Below are 21,602 nucleotides of genomic sequence, written 5' to 3'. Positions count from 1 at the left end.
AGAAGCCATGAACCCAAACCTCTTGGTGGGTTATTCCTCATACTGCTGGGATTGGACCTGGGATTGAATCTTCCTTGTTTCAGGACCTGGAGAAGCCTGGCAAATACAGTACAAAGCTCCCTCCTCTACCCAGACATTCCTAGGCCAAGTCCCCAGGAAAAACAACCAAGCCCAAAGAAGCAAGTAGAAAAACACAGGGCTGACAGCAGCCTGCTGTCACTCCTAGGTGAGAGGAGGGAAACCTTGTGTGCTGGTCAGGTCGCCACCAGCTTTATCTCAGCAGTACACACCTGGCATATGCGCCAGAAGAGGAGGAAGTGGTTCTCGAAGGTGGGTATAGTTGAGTCATGTTCTGTGATGTTTACATCACAGCTCCTGTTCCTGCATAAAACCTCAGAAGCCTAGAGGTCAGCTCCTGTCATTTTTTACACAGCTTTAACAAAGGATGCTCTCATGGACACCAGTTTCTGGCCTGTGTTCCTCAGATATGCTTAATAGATTTTGTATTCAATAGAAGCTGCCTTAATAGATGCTATACTTAATAGAGCTGAAAAGGCATCTATCTGTCTAGAAATACACAGGGCCTCTTTCACAGAGAATCTAAGGTGGCAAGGGTGCAGGTCAAGGCCTGATTATTGATGACATGCATAAGAAGAGAATGACAACTGAATAGCTGCCAGAGGGCAAGGGAAATAAAGTTTCCAGGCTGAAGGTATCAACTTCTTCAGCCATTCTTATGTATCAAAAACAAATCATCGGCCCCTCCCTCCCTTTCTTTCTTTTTTGCCAGTCCTGGGGCTTAAACCAAGGGCCTGGGCACAGTCCTTGAGCACTTTTGCTCAAGGCTAGCATTCTGCCATTTGAGCCACAGTACCACTTCTGGCTTTTTCTGTCTATGTGGTACCCAGGAATCAAACCCAGGGCTTTGTGCATGCTAGGCAAGCACTCTACCACTAGGCTATACTCCTGGGCCAGGCCCCTCCATTTCTTTCCCCACAAATAATAATTCTCTTCCTCTTCTTCCTTTTTTTTTTTTTTTTTTTTAACCAGTCCCAGGGCTTGAACGTAGGGCCTGAGCACTGTCCCTGGGCTTTCTCAAGGCTAAAGCTCTACCACTTGAGCCATAGTACCACTTCTGGCTTGTTCTTTGTATGTGGTACTGACAAATCGAACCCAGGTCTTTGTGCATGCTACGCAAGCACTCTACCAGTAGGCCAAACTCCTGGCCCCTCTTTATGAATTCTTAAATCTGGTATTCAGTTTTTCAATGAAAGACTACCCAGGAGAAAATAGGACAATTCCAGGCAAAGTGCCATCTCCTTCTGGATAGATCTCAACAGAAACAGGGGGAAAACAGGTAGCTAGGAGGTAGAGACACTGTCTAGTGGGCATGAGGCATACAGTCACCCCTATAAGGCTACACTGGCACTTCACACAGACTGGGTTGTACACAAGCAGGGTTACAGAATCTCAAGCACCTGTGTTTCCTGTGTTAGGCTGAACTGTCTGCAGAGGACCAGAGAAAGTTCCAGATCTGAGACTGAAAGTGTACAGTACCCCCCCCCCCCCAGCAACCACTCACCTCTCCCTTCTTCACTGTCATGGACTGCCGGCGGGGAGTGATCTCCTCATTGATGCTGGATAAGAAGTTCTGAGAGATGCGGAGGGCGTCCTGCAGCAAGGGATGGTCAGGGTGGCTGGAGGGAGTGTGCTTCAGTAAGTCCTGTCCCAGGTGGAAAAACCAGAGTTAGAGAGGAAGACTGGCACAGACCATGGTGTGTGCCACCCACCCACAATGAGCATAACCGAGAGCTGCTGGCCTTTCACATGTGGCCACCATGCTTTCAGGAAGCAGGCCCTGGTCCCAAAAGATACGCCAACGAACTTACACTATTTGCATATGGCCAAGTGAGGGTCTATTATAAGGATCTGGGACTGGGTTTCTAGACCTTGGAACTACTGACATTTGGGGTCTGATAAATCTGCCCTGTGCAGCACAAGACATTTAGTACCATATCCCTGGCCTCTATGTAGTACATACATGATACTCATGGCATACCGCCCTTACTGTACCTGTGACAGCCAAATATGTCTGCAGACATTGCTGCATGTCTCTCAGGGTAGAATCAGTCCTAGCCCAGAACCTCTGGTTTGTAAAAGGTCAGAAGAAAAACTTTTGACTCCTTTAAATAAAGGCCAAGGACTTTTCAGAAGCCAGACAGAACTATTGACACTTTCTCAGCTAGGAATATAGGTCATTCTTGCCCAAGGTCAGCAGCTCTCTGGTGCTTCTGAGTAACAAAATACCCATGAGATCTCAAGTCTCAAGTAGGAACAGGGTAGCCCCTCAGCCTCAGTGCTCTCACATAGTTCCAGCTTCTCCCTATCATGATGCTCAGCTTGAAAACATGCATGCCTAATACTCAGACAAATCACAGGCCAGAGGACAGACTACAGCATCTCAGGGAATCAGACGGGATCCGCTGCCAGAGCCTCTGAACTCAGGGCAGCCCCAGTATAGGAGAAGCCAGAGCCCCAGAGGAGAAGGCCTTGCCTGGCCAGAGAATATCTAGACCACCCTAGGAGATGACTCACATGGAGGACCAGCGTGCTTCTTGTCACCCTGTCCACAGGCTTATAGAGCAGGTCTGTAGAGAGATAGGCAGAGAGAGATGAAGGTACTTGGAAAAAGCAGGGTGATAGCCTGCCTGCTGCCTGACAGCACCTCCACCCCCACACTCAAACACAAAGGCACACAGAGGTCTCTGCACAGAAAACTCACTTTCCAAAGAGTTCTTGGTCGTTGAGTCCTTAGCATCCTTGTTGCTTCTGGCTCTCAGATTCTGCAGAGATAAAACACATGCTCACCTGAGATAACTGAAGAAACTTTGATGTGGTAAAGAAGCAGCAGTCAGGAACCATAAGCAGAAAGCTTGACCTTCTTTGCTCACCGAGTACCCCAGCTGAAGCAAATCTCAGGAGGCATCTGAGATGCTGAGCAGGGACCCACCCACAGACAAGCACAAAGGAAGGCGTGAATGCGTCCATTACAACATGTTTACATCTGGTGTAAGAAAATGCTTGCCCTGAGCTGCTGCTCCATGCACTGCAGGTGCTGAGCAGTGGTGCAGCAATATCTTCAGCCTCCTGTCAGGGAAACAGAAATTGTCTTCAGGAATTGCCAAGTGACCTTTGGGGATGAAAGCATCCCTGGCTAAGAATCACTGACATGGAGAACCCTGAAAACAAGAGGCAAATTCTTTCTTGGAATGGCTCAACAACATGCGAGCAGCTGGTCATTCAGAAGAGCACTCGCCTCTGGTAGCAGTCAAGAGAATCCTGTTAGTACTTAGACCAATGCTGGATTTGACCCCACCCTTACACTCTGGGGCGGAAATGCAGAGTTTGTTAGTGGATAGACAATGTTACAGCATAAATGCATCAAAGACATAGCTGAAGTCATCTCTGGGAAGCAGTAGTGACGAGCCCCCAGTACAAGGTGTCTGTACAACAAATACACACCTATCTTAGAGACAAGAAGGGGCCTGAGAATGCCCTCCCATTCTATGCTGTAGAAAACTTCTTGGAATTGAATGCTAGTGTGTTCTGGCTCTTGGGGGCCGAAGACAATCATGCATTTTGGCGTCTCTGCCAAGAGTTAATTTTAAACTTAACATCTCTCAAAGTAACTGTTCTTCCCTGTGTCTAACTCAGCAGTTTGCAGAGGGTGTGAGTGGGTGTGAGAGCTATACAAGAGACTTCAGGCAGAAACCAGGTGCTGAGCTCATGGAAGCTGGGAGGTGACCCTTGAGTCACGTGTCCCTAGAAAGTACAAGACACAAGCTGTGGGATATCCAACCTCAGTGTGTTTGGCTTACCCTGCATTTTCCAAACTTGTTTGGCTATGAAAGTTCTTTTCATTTGTTTTTTTCCTTTTTATCCTAGTCCTAGGGCTTGAACTAAAGGCCTGGGCACTGTCCTTGGGCTTTCTCAAGGCTAGTGTTCTATCACTTGAACCACAGCATGCACCACTTCCATTTTTTTCTGTGTATGTCGTACTGAGGAAATGAACCCAGGGCCTCATGCATGCTAAGCAAGCACTCTACCATTAGGTCACACTCATGGCCTGTTTTTTTTTGTTTCTTTCTAGTCCTAGGGCCTTAACTCAAGGCCTGGGCACTGTTCCTGAGCTTCTTTTTTGCTCAAAGCTTGCACTCTACCACTTGAGCCACAGAACCACTTCTGGCTTTTTCTTTTTCTTTCTTTTTGCTGGTCCTGGGCTTAAGCTCAGGGCCTGAGCACTGTCCTTGGATTTTTCTCAAGGCTAGAACTCTACCACTTGAGCCTCAGCACCACTTCTGGCTTTTTCTATTTATATGGTACCGAGGAATCAAACCCAGTGAGTGCCTCATGTATGCTAGGCAAGCACTCTACCACTAAGACATATTCCCAGCCTCTTTTCACGTATTTATCACCCGAAGGGCTAGCACTTCACAGAAGCCAACGTGGGTACCTCAGGCTAGGTAGACACCACCTCACACCCATTTCACAGGACTGTTCGTCTGGGGAGAAGGTGGAAAATTACTACTTCCTCCCTGGTACTTGAGGCGATTTATGAATGCCATGCCAGAGTACTGACTCCTGTACTGACTCTCTGGAACTCATGACCCGGTCTCTACCACCACCACCACCACATAGCCGCCTGCTTCCTTGTCCTTGATCAAGCTTGATTTTGTTCTTTTGGCACCTACACTTACTCTGGGTCTTTTTTTAAAAAAATATGGATAGGGAACCAACACAGGTATTCTTTATGTGCGCTGGGTGCTATGTGTGAGTATGTGTGTGCGTGTGTTGGTACTGGGGTTTAAACTCCGAGTTTACTAAGTAGTTGTTCTACTGCTTTAGCAACTCTGCTGAAGTAGTTCTGATGGTACAAGAACGACAAAGCTCCACAGAAGGCCTGCTTCTGACTTGTTCTGAGCTGCTGGCCCATCTCTGTATCCTAGTCTTGGCTTAAATTTCCAACCAAGGAACCAGCAGCAATCTTCAGTGGTATCTTCCCCATTACAATTTCCTCCTTTGTCGGGAGAAACGTGTCCAAGTCAACTTAAGCCTTGCCACTTAACTGTAAAATGTTCTTCAAAAGGATCAGGTCAGTTAGGTGTTAGTGGCTCATGCCTGCCATCCTAGCTACTCAGGAGGCTGCAATCTGAGAATACTGGTTTCAAAGCCAGCCCAGGCAAGCCTATGAGACTTTATCTCTAACTGGCAAAAAGTCAGAACTTAAGGGACAGTTCAAGTGGCAGAGTGCAGCCAGCCTTAGGTAGAAAAAGCCAAGCAAGCATGTGAGGTCTAGAGTTCAATCCCAGTATCTGTGCAAAAAAAAAAAAGGGGGGGGGAGAGATCATCAGAAGTCAGTTGGAATTCAGCTGATACAGGTGTAGGGTTTACTAATTCAATGAAAAAAAGAGAACAAAGAATTTCCAGGAGGCAAATATAGCTGGTGGGGAGTGGGGTACCCTATAGGCTCAGGAAGAGCAGCGTATCACCATGGGAGGCAATCAGAATCAAGTCCCCAATGCTAAGCCTTATGACAAATCATTAATAAAATAGCACCATGTCTCTGGAACAAAGCCCAGGTGTGCTAGTCACAGTCAAAGTTGTTTCTCAGTAGAAGAAACTGGCTCCACTATGCTTTTCTAGTTTGTTTCTCTTTCTAATGCTTCTTTTCTCAAACAAAGGTCTTTCCATCAAGAACCCTTGTTAGGGGAGAGAAAGGCAAATCAGAAGTCACAGCTCCAGGGAATGGGACATCTAAAGGCAAGAGTCACAACAGACTTCCCACCCCTAACCCTCCCCCCACCCCACACACAGAAGGAAATGTCACATGGTTCCCATCAACACCACAGACAGGATACAGAACAACAGGAAGAACCCATTTGGAGAAACAGAGACCCAGGAGTCTTGCTGAACTCTGGTCCTGGCTTGGCTCTCAGTCCTGGATGGCATATTCATTTTCTCTGTATCTGAGAAGCTCTTTCAAGGCTCCAGCTGCTAACAATAATCTGTGAGTTGAAGTTTCAGTCCTCCTGGGGCTAAATGCAAATAAGGAGACAATCAAACCCCCCAACCCCCAGACCTGGAGTTTTCCTCCAGCATGGGTCTACAGAGGCAACAATGTAAGCTCTCCCTTCCTTGTGCTTTCAATTTCACTGATAGATTAGAAAAAGAACAGAACAGGACAGTTCCTATCTAGTCTCCAGCAATGAGGTACAGAGCCAGTCCCTGGATGTTCAAGAGACCCACTGACTACAGATACCGCAAAAGAGTGTTCAGGAAACATGGTTTCTGGGCTCTGAAAATTCATATGTCAGAAACTTAATCCCCTAACTCCCATGATAATGGTATCTAAGATGGATATTTGGGAAGAGATTAAGCTTAGATGAGGTCATGAAAATGGAGCCTCCATGATGGCATTAGTGCCTTTAAACAACAAAGACCCGAGAGAGCTAGCTTGCTATGTCCTAGCACAGGATAGTCTTTTCTTTCCTTTTTTTTTTTTTGTGGGTCATGGGGCTTGAACTCAGCCTGCCTGGGAGCTGTCCCTGAGCTCTTCAGCTCAAGGCTACTGCCCTACCCCTGGAACCAAGCCTCACTTTCCCATTTTTTGGGAGCTTAATTGGAGATAAGAGTCTCAGGTCCTTTTGCGCTGGGCTGGCTTTGAACTTTGATCCTCGGATCTCAGCCTCCTGAGTAGCTAGGATTACAGGCGTGAGGCATTGCGCCCAGCCTAGCATAGGATATTCTCTGTCATGTTATAAAGCAACAAAATCTCATCATACACAGTCTAATACTTTTGAACTTCCCAACTATTTATAAATTACTTTGTCTTTGGTATTCTGCTATAACAACATAAAGTAGACTAAGAGTCCACCCTTAGCATCTGGGGAGGTAGAGCATTCTGAGGGCGACTCCTGCCTAATCACAACAGGGTCCCAGACATAGAGTTGAAGACAATAGGAATGGGTCTGAATCAAGTCTAGGGTTTATAACTAGACTTTAGTTTGGTATACTTTGTTCTTTCATGTCAAGTTCTACCAACAACCATCCCATAATCCACTGTGAGAAGTGGTTCAGAACACAGGTAAAGTTAGTGGTGCTGACTGGTCTGCACAATGTGTCTGTTACCTCAGAGATTTCTGCAAACTGAGCATTGGCCTGGCAACACTTCTCAGCTGTTTCCATGGCAACCCCATAGTTGTCCACAAAGGCTCGGTACACACCCAGTTGGCTGGCCTGCAGGGAGAAAGGAAGAAAGTGTGGGACAGATGCTGTTGCTCTCCATCCTTTTGAGGATTGAGTTCCTGTGTACAGCTCTAGAGAAACCTAGGTACAACAGACATACAGAGCTGCAGAGACCTCAGCCTTTCCATGCCAATCCCTCCTACCCACTTCCCCTCCCCACACGTTAAACACGCTTCCTACTCCTACAATGACATGTTGAGAAGTGACTCAGAGCCCGGAGCAGGTAATGGCGCCCTTCCAGAGCTGCTTATTCCTCCTACTTCATTTCACTGAAGGGGTGCTATGAGCAGCAGCTGAAGTTTGAGATAGTGAGGAAAAAAGTAAGCATCACTGTGCAGGTAAGTTTGATTAGTACCTTCTCATTCTGACTGCAGGAGGTTTTCCTGGACATGGAGGTCAGTGGACTCTGAGGCCTACTGCATTCTACTCTGACCTCAGAGCACATAGTCTGATTATCTGTGGAAAACAAGAGCTCCAGCTTCTCAGACTCAAGCTCATCCCAGATCTGGCAGGGGCGTCCAGGTATCATGCTGCATACCTGGCAGATGTGAGACCTGCCAACTCTAAGGTGAGAGGCATTTTGCTTGTCAATTATTACACCAAAGATATTCACACAGCATCCCCTCACTAAGCCTCCTACTTAAACACGAATTCAACTGTGCCATGACTTCCATGGGGAAATAGGTGGGTGTGTACAATCACCATGGTTGCTTTTGGAATCTTCTATCAACTTTAGGACCCAGGTAGGAGTTAACCTGGTGCCCAGATCAGAGACACCCATAGCAGCTGACTGAGAGCTAGAAGCTGAAGGCATTTGCTGATCCTGGAGTTTGTACTGTGTCCAACCTAAACTTCATTTCACACATATTTGCATTTATATTGAATTTTGTGTTTCTGCGGATGACAATCCCAGATGCTGTGTAAACCAGATCCTTTGGCTGTGTTCCCAGTAGAGACTGTACAGAGAGCCATCAGTGCCTGGGTAACAGCGGTAGCCAAAAGATGCTCTGGTTGAACCTGCCATGCTGACAAACCCAAAGAAGCTGTACATCTTTGCATTCCACGTTTTCCTCACCATTATAATGAGACCCAAAATATTTTCTTCTTTTCCTCCTCCCTCTTTTCCTAGCTACCAAGAGAGCGACTTTCACCAGACTAAGACCTAGCTTGAGGATTGGGATGTCCTCTCAAAAGAAGAGCTAAGAGATCTGATAAGACCTTTTGTGACTTTTCTCCCCTCCTGTTCAAACAGGTCATCTCCTCCTAGTGCTAAGCACTAAGTTCTCACTTAAAAAAAAAAAAAAAGAAAAGAAAAAAGAGCCTGGCACAAATGGAGACCCAATGCCTCTAGATACTAGATACAATGCACCAAGGACACAGCCTGCCGCCATGGTATTGCTCTGCACCAGTAACACAGAACCTACCTAGTGCCTGGGGCTCATGCTTGCAAATCCTAGCTACTTAGAAAATTGAGACCTGAGGATTGTCATTAGAAGCCTGCAGGAAAGTCTTACAGACTCTCAACTTCAATTAACCACCAAAAAAAAAAAATGGTATAAATAGAGCCATAGTTCAAGTGGTAAAGCACTAGCCTTGAGCAATAAAGCTCAGAAACAGAGCTCAGACCCTGAATTCAAGCCCAACACTAGCGAGCGAGCGAGACAGGGTGGGGGGAGACATGCAAATATACAACCAGAACTGGTTCCTGAAAACATATCTGACAGACTCAAACCAGCTTTGTACCCTTCAAAACTATCAGTCATGGAAGGCAATTCAAGTCCAAGGAAGTAGTACAGATCAAGAGAGCCCCAAGACATGACAACTAAGTACATCATGAAACCTTGGATAAGGCTCCTGAGTCACAGACTAAAGATAGCTATAAAGAACATGATCACCAACTTGGGAGAAATTTGCATAAGAACAGCATATTCATCAAATGTGAAATCTCCCGAATATGACAAACTATATTGTAGATTATGGCAGAGAATATCCTTGTTCTTAGCAAAAACACAATGAAGTATTTAGGGGTAAAAGGGCAGATGTCTGTAACTTATTCTCAAACTATAAAGAAAAAAGTGTGTGTGTGTGTGTGTGTGTGTCTGTGTGTAAAGGCATGTATAAAAGACAAAATTTACAATCCATGTATGTGGGTGAAGAATAAACAAAAGGTCTTTGTGGTATCACAACTCTTTTGTAAGTCTGAAATCCTCAGAAAGCTACATGTACAAGAAAAACAAAACAAAACACTCTAAAAACAAAGTTAAGTAAATTTTCATCCAGAAACAAAATCCCATGCAATAGAAGAGAGCCAGTATAGCCCCAGAGGAAGGACAGTAAAGAGGGGGTGTGTAAGCATTTATGTTACCACCAAGAGCTTGTGATGAAGTATCAAAGCAGAAGCGGGACACAGCATGCTCCTTGGCTCGTAGGGCTCTCCTAGCTGGGGCACATCTTAGAGCACTGCCCAAACCTGCTAAGGGTTGAGTCTGTCCTTGTGGGGACCCCAGCACTCAGCCAAGGATGAAGACAATAATTCTCAGCACATATGGATTGGGGACCAACTTCCCAAGACACCCAGTCCCCCCCCCCCCCAGTCTATCTGCTACAGCATCTAAGGCATAAAGGTAGCTCAAGGACACTAGGAAAAAACAGAGAAACTTTCCAACTTACATCCCAGTGTTCACTGACTATTAAATGAAGTTTCCAAGTGATTTTGGAATGTTATTCTGGGGAGAGCGCTAGTTGTAGGTTTTTTTCCAATAACACTATTCTGTTTCTTCGGAGAGCTGTTGGTTGAGTTTAATCCCAAAGTTTTACAACTATTGACAAAGTGCACAGAGAAATGATAGGGGTAGCCCAAAGATGGAGGCACCTGTTACGTATGCACTCCTACACGTTGGTCATGAGGAAAGAAGACCGAGGAGAGAATTTGAACAAACTAGTACCATGTTCACTTATCAGGCCTCAGAGCCAAACTGGAGTCCAGTGTGTGTCTGCTGTCCAGGCCAACAGGAAAGCCACACCCCAGAGTAGATCACTCTGGCCTCTTTAAACCAGACATAAGCCAGGGAGAAGCCAGAGTCAGAGTATGGACAGCCCAGGAGGCATGAGGGAACCCTATGTTCCATTCATGTGGAAGGGCCATCCTTGCCCCTGAAAGTCCCGAGTCCTGTGAAAGAGACAATGTTCTGGAGAAAAGAGCATGCGTGCAGAAGGCCTAGGCAAGCCTGAAGTCATAATTAAGCCATCTTCAGAAACAGTTCAGGGCCAGTGCTTTCTAGTGGCTCCTCGAGGACAGAAGGGTAACCCCTGCAGTGGGTAGCTGACATTGAGACCCTTATTCACAATCTCCTGGCTCTCTACTTTTGATCTGGTCATGGGTCTTTTCACACATCACAGAATCTTAGATGCTGGGTCGAGAACCAGTGGCTCATGCGTATAATCCTAGCTACTCAGGGGCTGAGATCGGAGGATCGTGGTTTGAAGCTAGCCTAGGCACAAAAGTCTCTATGAGACTACTATTCCCAATTAACCCACTCAAAAATTGGAAGTGGTATTGCGGCTAAAAGCAGTAGAGTGCTGGCCTGAGCAAAAGAGCTCAAGGACACAGCCCAGGCTCTGAGTTCAAGCCCCACAACCAACCAAAAAGAAAAAAAGAAAAAAATGGTCTGGGAGTTTGGCCTAGTGGTAGTGTGCTTGCCTTGCATGCAGGAAGACCCTGGTTTGATTTCTCTGTACCACATGCATAGAAAAAGCTGGAAGTGGTGTTGGGGTTCAAGTGGTAGAGCTCTAGTTTTGAGAAAGCCCAAGGACAGTGCTCAGGACCCAAACTCAAGCCCAGGACTGGCAAGAAGAAGAAAGGGAAGAAAAAAGAAGAAAGAAAGAAGGAAGCAGGAGGAGGAGGAGGAGGAGAGGGAGGAGAAAAAAAGAGGAAGAGGAGGAGGAGGTTGTGGAGGAGGAGGAGGAGGAGGAGGAGGAGGAGGAGGAGGAGGAGGAGGAGGACCTTACTTGCTAGAAGATAAACAAGGATTCTACAGCCTCTGCTAGAGAATTGCTCCTCTATCCCTGGACTCTTTCACAATTTCTTCCCTTTGGACAAATTGTACTCTATCTCTATCCTAATCAGATGTGTACTTAAATCCTTTTTCCCTTTTTTGAGACAAGGTCCCACTTTGTAGCTCAGGGTGACCACTTAACTCTCAATCTTCCTCCTCAGCCTCTCCAGGATTGAGATTGCATGGATGCACCACCATACCCAGCTCTGGTCTCCCCTTTTTTGGGGGTGGGGGTGGGGGGAGGCGGGCAGCTTGGGGCTTGATCTCAGGGCCTGGGCACTTTATTTATTTATTTATTTATTTAAGTTTAAGGTTAGCTTACAGTTAGCGCTCTGCCACTTGAGCCACAGTGCCACTTCTGGCCTTTTCTGTGTATGTGGTACTGAGGAATCAAACCCAGGGTTTCATGCATGCTGGATGAACACTCTACCATGAGGCTTACTCCCAGCCTCACTTTTTTTTTTAAAACCAGTCCTGGGGCTTGATCTCTAGGCCTGGATACTGTCCCTGAACTTCTTTCACTCAAGGCTAGTGCTCTACCACTTGAGCCACAGTGCCACTTCTGGATCTTTTGAGTAGTTTATCAGAGATAAGAGTCTCGTGGAGTTTCCTGCATGGACTGGCTTTGAACAGCGATAATCAGATCTCAGCCTCTTGAGTAGCTAGGATTATGGGCATGAGACACTGGTGAAATAGTATATAGCATTTGCATAGAATATAAGGAAAGCTCCCTTCTATACTTTATTTGGAGGGCTAGGGATTGAACCTAGAGCCTCACTCATGCTAAACATACATATTACCTGAGATATGTATCAAGTGCCTTTTTTCTTTCTTTTCTGGTATTGGGGCTTATAGCGCCAGGTCTTAGTCTTCATGTCTTAGCCTTCTTAGTAGGATTACAGATGTGAGTCATGGACCCCCCCCCACTCCTACCTCTCCCCCTTTTTTTGAGAGGTGGATTCTACTATGCTATTCAGGATGATTCTGGAAGTCTGGGAGCTCAAGCACTCCTCCTGCTCAGTGTTTTAAGAAGCTGGAACACAAGTAGCACCATTATTCCCAATTTAATTCATCTCTAAGTTACTTATATACCTGACACAATTTAAACACTATGTAAGTACTGTTACACTGTAGTTAAGGGAAAATGACACAGGGAGAAAATCTCTACATAGTTTCAGTTTTTGGTTGGATGACTCTGCAGATGCTGGACCTGCAGATAAAAAAAAGGCTGACTGTATAATGGAGCTCTGCTCAGCTTCCTCTAGACTTGACTCCCCTGGCCATTCTCTTCTGTCCAGGTCTACCCAAGTCCTGCCAGCCTATATGACAAAACCGTTGCGTTTGCAAGGGTAACCAAATAGGTAGCTGGATCCATGTTGAGACCAAAAAAACCTTGAAAAATGGGCTGGGAATGTAGCTAAGTGGTACAGTGCTTGGCTAACATGCATGAAGCCCTGGGTTCAATTTCTCAGTACCACATAAACAGAAAAATCTGGAAGTGGCACTGTGGCTCAATAGTGCAATAGCCTTAAGCACAAAAGTTCAGGGACAGTGCCCAGATCCTGAGGTCAAGCCCCAGGACTGGGGGGAAATCCTGAAAAAGCTGAATGGAGCCATATAAAGACAGAAGGACATCTTGCTTACTGGACCCGCTTGAACTCAGCTGGGATGGGTAGAAACATACTCCTTATCTTCTCCTTCCTGGTAAGTTATGCTTTGGCAACTCAGGCCCTCAGATACAATCCAAGCCTCACTAATCCTGCCTTCTTGTGGCTCACAGGCCTAGTTTTGGGCCAGCCACACCTAAAAACTATGAGTGTCCGTGGTACTACCAGTTCTCACCAGTTTCTGGAAGAGGTCGCCCACTCGCTGTTGGTGGCTCCACTGCTGCACACGAGGGAAGAGGCCATCATAGAACTCCTTGTGGATCTCATAGAGCTCAGGCACTTTGAAGAAGATGGTCTCAATCTGCTGGCTGGTCAGCACAGGCTGGGAGGTGGTGGCAGCAGCTTTCAGAGGCTTCATGGGCTGAAAAGAACATAGGTGAGAAGACTTGTCATTTATCAGATACATGTGTCCTTTTCTTTGTATCCTATTTGATGCCAGAAACTGAACTTATGACCCTAACTTAGAGAAAAAGAGAAAAAGAGAGGGAAAAGAGGGGGAGAGAGATAGGGAGGGAAGGGAGAGGGAGAGAGGGAGAGGGGGAGGGGGAGGGGAGGGGAGGGGAGGGGGAGGGAGAGGGAGGGAGAGAGAGAGAGAGAGAGAGAGAGAGAGAGAGAGAGAGAGAGAGAGAGAGAGAGAGAGAGAGAGAGAGAGAGAGAGACATGTACCAATATATGGCTTGAACTCAGACCCCTAAACTCTTGCTTGGCATTTTCACTCTGGCTTATACTCTACTACTCGAGCCATACCTTCAGCTCCAGCTTTTTTTTTGGGGGGGGGATCATGGGGCTTGAACTGGGCGCTGACTCTGAGCTCTTCAGCTCAAGGCTACCATCCAACCCCTGGGCCTGGTTGTTGTCCCTGAGCTCTTTAGCTCAAGGCTACTATCCCATCCTTGAGCCAAGCCCATTTCCCATTTTTTACAGGTTAACTAGAGATAAAGAGTCTCAGGTCCTTTTGTGCCCAGGCTGGCTTTGAACCTTGATCCTCAGATCTCAGCCTCCTGAGTAGCTAGGATTATAGGCGTGAGCCACCAAGCTGGCTCAGCTCCAGTTTTATTGTTGGAGACAAAATTTGGAGATAAGAGTCTCTCAGATTTCTCTGCCCAAGCTGTTTTCACAAACTGAGATACTGAAATCTTAGCCTCCACAGTAGCCAGAATTATAGGCTTGAGAAAAGTTAAGTGCTGTCTTGCTTTTATTTTAAATCCCAGGAAAAAAACAAGAGTTGTTCTGACCTCCCCATGGTGTACATGACTTGACTCCCGGAGGATAGGCTGCCCCTAGGTTCCCACAGCTGACCTGAGGACTATGTTGCCCTTTCCTCACCAGCAGTAGTGCCTCCAGGTGACTCAGGTAAGTCTCCTCACTGGCCAGGATTCCAGATAGGACCCATTTTCTCATCTCCAGGCCCTTTTCCAAGTCCAATTCACTCTGCAGAAGAGAAGCACACAAGTTAGCTCTGGGCAAATAATGCCAAGAAGATCCACGAGGAAGTAAAAATGGAGGTATGTGAACTCTAGTACATACTCAAACACCTGCTCATGGTCACTCTGAAATTTAGAAGACCATCCAGCAAAGTCACCAAAGGCCACCCTGGGTCTCAACACACTGGGAAAAATGAAGTTTGGTGCTGAGCTGTTAGGTTTCCTTCTAGCTTTACCTTTCATTAGAAACCAAGAGAGAAAATGTCAATGCCATTCAGTTAAAGAAGGAAAAAGAAACTCGGACCCAGGATTGGCCAACCACACAGGAAAATAGAGAGGAGGCTATGAAGACTGAGCTGAGGAGGAGGGGTGTCAGAACCCATTGCCTGGCAACCTAACAGCTGCTGTGCACTAGTCTTCTGCTCCTTCTCTTAGGCTGCTGGGAACTGCTGTCATCTGTTCAAGGAGAGTCTCATTCTCCAGGATTAGGGCCTGCATCCCTGACTCTACTTTTTAGATTCTGACTTTGCCAGCACAGACCCTCTCAGGTAATGTCTCATTTACATTCTTATGTTGAAATGATTAAATATATAAAAAGGAAGCTAAGATGACGTCCCTAAGCTGGTATAATTGGTATTTCCCTAAGATTTGGAGCTTAGCACACAGATATGTACGAAGAGACGACGTGAGGACCCAAGGAGAAACTTTATCAAGTCACCAAGAGGTCCAGTAGAAAGGCTTGCAAAAACCACCTCTGCTGACATTGTGATCTCAGCCTTTCAGCCTCTCGTTTTGTGAGAAAGAGGATTTCTACTATTTAAGCAGTGCAACTTGTGCTTTCATTCAGCAGCCCTAGCAAACCAGTAGAGATGGTGATGCCAAAGGCAATAACTGCCAATAAACTTCCTGGTTACTCCCTACTTGGCTTGCTGGCCCTAGACAGAGGTTAGCTGTGCCCACAGCACCACCCTGCAACATCAGGCCAAGGTTGAACTCTGCCAGGGCCGGAGCCAACTGGTTCCACCTTCAATCAGAAAAAGATGCCAGTGTGAGGAGGGGTCCTGTGTCCAAGGAAAGTGAAGACACGACCCTGCCACTGCTCTGTTCCTCCTCCTACAGAGCCTAAGGGCAAGTCTGAGCCAACCCCTACCAAGCTAGCCCCTGAGCATGGAGCTAGAGCAATGACCTCTCCCATCACTTACTTTCCTAAACCACTTGGTGACAACAACCATAGATTTGGAGCAGGATCCTTACCCTCAGCACTGCTGAAGTCTAGGGCTGGTGGACGGTCCTGTGTTCTGTAGGGTAATATGCAGCATCCCTGTACACTACTTCCTCACAAATAGTACAGCCATAAATGTTTCCAGAAGTTGCTATATATGCATTGGGGGCCAACTCTCCCCAAATCTTCCTCAAACTTGGGGGAAGTCCCAAAGGTCAGCTCAAGTCTCATGGTTTCTCTACTAAATCTGGAGTTAGAACACCAATGTGGCTACTCTGAATGTCCAATACTGCCGTCTCTTCCACCTCCCTGGCCCTCAAAGAGGGACTTCATGCTACAGGTGGTTGTCCAGCAGGAAGAGCTCATACAGTCAGACAAATGTTCCTTGCCTCCAGGCGCTGAGCCTCTGCCATGTGAGAGAAAACTGGGGGAGGAAAGTTCAATCTTGTGCCCCATCTGGGTATCGATGGATTGTATCACATCCTTGCTGCCCACCGGGATTATCCCAAAAGTCTTCTTGGGCCACTGTGTAGCCCTGGGAATCTTCTGTGCATATCATGTGTGAATGTGTATATATACATTAGTGTGTTTGGCACATGCAAGTGTATAGAAGGTATCAACTGCTCCAAGGAAATGATATCCTAGCTCTATCCACACAGCATCCCCAGAGACTACTGGGGAGTGGCTCCCTTGTAGGAAGCTCTAGGGCACAAATGTACCTAAACTTAAAACTTCCCACAACTAGCACAGTCCCTGGAACACAGAGTGCTCAATTAAAACTCATTTCATAATTAAATCAGTAAGTGACTTTGAGAAGATCTAGCCAGGTGCTAATTCTCACTGCATCTCAGGAAGCCCTTAGGGAGCCCTCGAGTCTCTAGAATCAAGTGAGTCCACAAATACGACTCTCGGCTGAGGAAAGGGGATGAGAACCAAGTCTGCTACTTGCAGAACATAGATACTGGGCAGGGGTGTGACCCCCCCCCCCGCCCCTCAGTATGGCACAAATGGTAGGGACTGGAGAAGCAGTCTTCAGCTCCATCTTCATGTGCCTCCCACTGTGTCTGGATGCTGCACCCTTCCCACACAAGGGAAGAGGCAAGGGAATGGCTGTCCCCTCTGGTAGTGGCAGCCTCCCACTCATCCACTCTTCCTGATCTGGGAACAATCTTGCTACTATGAGCTCCAGGGGGACAGCAGGGCTCAGGGAGGGATTCCATAGGCCCTGCCTAGCATAAGATGCCTGCGCCTGTGCGGGTGGGAGTGCTGGGGTGGGAGCTTCATGCCTCATTCTGCCCACACAATTTGGAAAGCCAAGAGGAAAAACAGCATAGGCGGGGCGGAGCCAAGTCCAGTTCTCCCTGTTCTGAAGGGCAAGGGAGCTGGAGAGGCCATCTGGCCCAGGGAAGGTGCTGGGGTAGAGAGAAGACACAGTAAAAGGCCACTTCTTAGACTGAATGGCAGAAATGGCTCAGTAACCAGCCAGCTCCTTCTCATAGAAGAGGGTGGGAAGTAAAAGAACAGAGAAAGGAGAGCAAAGGGCAGGGTTGGCACTAAGGCTATTTATAACCTGGACTGGGCAGCACATGCCAGTCTAAGAAAGGGAAAGTGAATGCACTCAGAGCTAGGCAGGCAGGGAAGCCATGCTGGGGAGTAAGCCAGAGGCAAAGAGGAAACTGGAAGGAGGAGGAGGCATGGTGGAGAAAAGCCCACTGCTTAACTAAGGCCAGAAAAAAAATCCAACAGAGACCTGAGAGAAAACCATCTGGATTTATGACAAGGTAGGAAAGCTGATGGGCATGAAGCGGATAAAACCACCACCTGTCAGCCAGCTGGTTGCCTGGCTCACAGGTGAGCTGAGGGCTGGAGAGTGAGCGCCTCTGGGCTCCCCTCTCCCAGGTCTAGGAGATAGCATTAATAATTAAGGTGCAAAAGCCTAGCTTCAAGACAGAAGCTATGTCTAACAAGTCCAGCTGCTGGGAAAAGGGTTACCTTCTACTGTCAGCAGTGCTGTGACACTATCTAGACAAAGCTTGAGGGACTGGGCTCTGAGCAGGGTGATGTTCTGGGGTGCCCTGCTACTACAGGGCACTGGTTGGATAAGTCCTCTGAATGGGGAGACGATCTCTTGCAGGCTGAGCAGTCTCCATTAAGCATATATTTTTCTCAAATATTCTATTTATCCGAAGCCTTTGCTGCTTCCTGGGCAAGAGAGTACCTGGCTTCTGCTTCAATTCTGACCTATCCTGAGGGTGGGGTGCTTGTAAAGAAGACTTAGTGCTCAGAAGACCTCTGATCCCTGTATTGTCATAGAGTTTCCAGGAAGATTCTCTCAATGCCCCCAACCCAATTATCTGAAAGCTTGACAGCACGAGCTAGAGGAAAGAGCTCTAGCCAATGAAATAGGTAAAGGTAGGGATGAGGTCCCCAACTCATGCTGGGTGTGGTCAGGGTGTTTCAGAACCCTTTATTCTTCCTGGAGACCCTAGGGAGGGCCAGCCACATCTTCTTCAAACCAAGACTGAAAATGAAAGTCTGCACAGCTGTTAGAGAAACCAGAAAGCCAAGGCTTCCCCTGCCTCTGGGACTGTAAGGAGCACCTACCCTCTGGAGCTTAAACATTGGGAAGAGTATCTAACCAGAGGACTACTAGAAGGAAACTGGGTAACATTTCTCCAATCAACTTATCTCCTCACACTTACACGTCCTGCTGTCCGTTCTGGGCCAAGCGGAATGTTTAGGTTTGGGGACTCCAAACCTAGTTGTGCATTATATGCCAAATGTTCAACATGAGTAATGTCTATTAACTCTTGAGGGGACAGCGGACAGGATCTGGATGAGTTCTACAGATAAGCCCCTAAACCAGGTGCTAAAAGGTAAGGGTCACAATCTATGTCAGGAGCCTGATTGTGATAAGAGGCTTAAATGGACACAGCCTGAGCAGAGAGAAGAGATCCATTTCTTCTCAAGGACAGAAGATGTATTCAGGCTGGCTGGATGAAGAACTCTCCGGAATGATGAATGGACAGTGCCCCCAAAACCAGGACTCAACTTACTGCAAGGATCCACACGCTCACCAAGCAGCAAGAGAAGGAATGAGGAAGAGAAAGGCCAGGCAGTTGAAAGGAGTAACCTAGAAGGAAGCAGAGGCTTCAGCATAGAGCTGTGTGGCCCTGAGGAAGGTATTTCTCTCTGAATCTGCTTCCTAATATAAAGGACAGTGATACTAGACATGAGCTAAGAGGCACATGTGTGCAACAAATTGTAGAGAGGTGACACTGCCTTCCTTTCCCATTCCATATTTCAAACAACATTGCAATCAGAAATCACAAAGCATAAATAGGAAGCAGATTCCTTATTGTAATGAGAAAAGGCATATTCATCCTTCTCAAGAGACTGTGTGTGTGTGTGTGTGTGTGTGTGTGTGTGTGTGTGTGTGTGTGTTTGAAGGTAGAACACAACACCATTGGAAAAAACAATTTTGCCCATTGAACAAGCTGTCACACTACTGAGGTCACAAGGAAAGCATGCCAGGCTGAGCAGGCTCAGTACTTCTATAGGAATGGCATTCTCCAGCCTGTGACCACTTTGGGGTAGTATTGCCAAGTAAAGTGGACAGCTATGAGGAATTCCACTTAAGAGTACATGGCAGAGCATCTATGGGCTATTTCACTATTCACTAGACCTGTGTCTTTGGAGAATCCACTTCTGGACCTCAGTTACACATTGTTAAAAGGGAGGGAAGACAGTATAGATAGTCCTATAGGATTATTCCAGAAGATGAAGTGAGAACTCACAGGAAAGACACTGTATCAAACAGATGAAGCCATCATCAGCACTTCTACCTAAAAAGGGAGCATGCATACTTTCTGGAGCACAGTTGTGGAACTGAGATAGCATCCCAGGTCAAGGTCATGCTGAGAACACCATTTGGGTCCAGCTAAGGAGGCTGCCTCTGACACATGCTACCTGCTTTCTACAGGATCCACTTATAAAGTACCCCATAATCTCCCTAAACAATGCGCCTAGTACGCTGTCTCCCATTAACAGATGCTGGGATGAGAAAGATGTTTGTAGTGATTGCCCCACACTTCTAAACCCTCACAGCCATCATCTCTTGGCTACATACATGTCCCTTAGCAAGTGGCTACACTTCAAGAAGCCTGTCGAATGACAAGGGCTGGCCCAAAGCCAAGCTCATCCCCACCCTTCCTGTTTCACACCTGGCCCAAAGAGGCAGATGGCTGGTATACCTCTGTGGAGTAACTCACCACTTTGGTGGGGTCCAAGACTCCTGAGGCCAAAGCATCCCGGCTGCCTCTGCCCTTATTGCCTAGGTGTGGGGAGGAAGAAGGTGAGTCATCAATGTAGGGCAGTCCATCCTGATGCCGGCGCTGCTCTTCTGCCCGGTCTGCAGCACAGCTGTACCCAGGAGATGTTCCAAATGAGGCATCTGTGTATACAAAGAAATGGCATGGGTTAGGAGCTAATGAGGGGCAGGAGGGTTGTCCTAGAATTGCCTACATGCCACCTGTACAAGCAAGCACCAGGCTACATCCTCTCTGTTCCCTAACAGGCATCTCACAGGGACTCTGGTATTACCTTCACAACCCAATAATCAGAGACCATAAAAAAAAAGGGATCAATGGCTGCTTGCTGCTTGTTCTCTAGACAACTGGGCATTTCCTGTGGCATGAGAGGGGTCACGTGACACAACAAGAAATAGATATATTCATTCAAATATTATTATTATTTTGCTGGTACTGGGGCTTGAACTCAGGGCCTGGGCATAGTCACTGATCTTTTTTTGTGTGCTCAAGACTAGTATTCTACCAACCACTTGAACCACAGCTCCACTTCCAGCTTTTTATGGCTAATTGGAGGTAATCTTATACACTTTCCTGTCTAGACCAGTAGCCTTGTACCTCGATCCTCAGATCTCAGCCTCCTCAACAGGTAGGATAACAGATGTGAGCCACTAGCACCCAGAGCACTTACTTAAAATTTTTTAAGTGTTACATTAGGAGTGACTGTCTAAAAAGAAATGCACTCTTTATCTGACATGTAAGTATAACTCTTCTACAACACCTCTACAACAATTAAAAAATTAAAATAAAATACAACTTGAAAAAAGAATTTCTTTTTGGGCAATGGCACCCTTTTCCCTCACTTTCTCTCAATTTTTCCCTTCCTCCCAACCCATGATTATTATTTTTTGTGCTAGTCCTGGAGCTTGAACTCAGGGCCTGGGTGTTGTCCTTGAACTTCTTTTGCTCAACCACTTGAGCCATAGCATCTCTTCTAGAGTTTGGGGGAGTTCAGTGGAGAGTCTCACAGATTTTCCTGCCTGTGCTGGCTGAGAAACATCATCCTTAGATCTCAGTCTCCTAAGTGGGATTACAGGCATGAGCAACTAACTGGTGCCCAGTTCTACACATTTTTCAATAGCACATAGCTCAAAAAGCCCCTTGCACTCACCAAAGTGGTTTGTGTCTTTTTTAATGCTAATGAGAATACTGGGGAGCTGGGGGCTCCTGGATAACTCAGGATTGAGATGGTTGCCAGGGGAACTGACCATGAGATCAGAGGGCTGGAACTTTCAGCTAGGTCACTGGCCTCCAAGGAAAGAGTGTGCCAACAGCAGCAAATAATTTAACCAGTCATGCCCGTGGAATGAAACCTTCACAAAGACCCCCAAAATATCAGCAGCTCTCTGCTCAAGGTGGGCTCAAACCAAGAGGGCATGGAAGTTCCCTATACCTCTTTCCCATCTATTCCATTGGGCTGTTCCTGAGTGGTATCCTTTCCATTAAACTGGCCATAAGTAAGTAAACTGTTCTGAGTTCTGTGAGCTATTCTTGCAGATGTGGGAGCTTGTGAAGACCTCAGTTCATAGCGAGTCAAAAGCACCATGTCACAACCTGGGGCT

The 21,602-nt window shown here is 46.8% G+C and overlaps 1 protein-coding gene across 1 annotated transcript in view; it reads right to left on the bottom strand.

Moving 5' to 3' along the window:
- The window catches only part of Bcr (BCR activator of RhoGEF and GTPase), a 132,186-nt gene that overhangs the window by 41,706 nt on the left and 68,878 nt on the right, over positions 1 to 21,602 (bottom strand). Inside the window, exons 2-8 of the mRNA XM_090320678.1 lie at positions 19,945 to 20,126; positions 14,354 to 14,458; positions 13,203 to 13,388; positions 7,189 to 7,296; positions 2,783 to 2,843; positions 2,596 to 2,648; positions 1,583 to 1,723 (exon numbers count right to left, since the gene is read on the bottom strand). Of these exons, the coding sequence (XP_090176804.1) occupies positions 1,583 to 1,723; positions 2,596 to 2,648; positions 2,783 to 2,843; positions 7,189 to 7,296; positions 13,203 to 13,388; positions 14,354 to 14,458; positions 19,945 to 20,126 (836 nt within the window). The remainder of the gene's footprint in view (positions 1 to 1,582; positions 1,724 to 2,595; positions 2,649 to 2,782; positions 2,844 to 7,188; positions 7,297 to 13,202; positions 13,389 to 14,353; positions 14,459 to 19,944; positions 20,127 to 21,602) is intronic.

This window comes from Megascapheus bottae, chromosome 28 (assembly GCF_031878675.1).
Source record: "Megascapheus bottae isolate mThoBot1 chromosome 28, mThoBot2.hap1, whole genome shotgun sequence".
Taxonomy (NCBI): domain Eukaryota; kingdom Metazoa; phylum Chordata; class Mammalia; order Rodentia; family Geomyidae; genus Megascapheus; species Megascapheus bottae.
The sequence above is the reverse complement of the archived record's forward strand: the minus strand, read 5'-3'. Positions and strand labels throughout refer to the sequence as shown.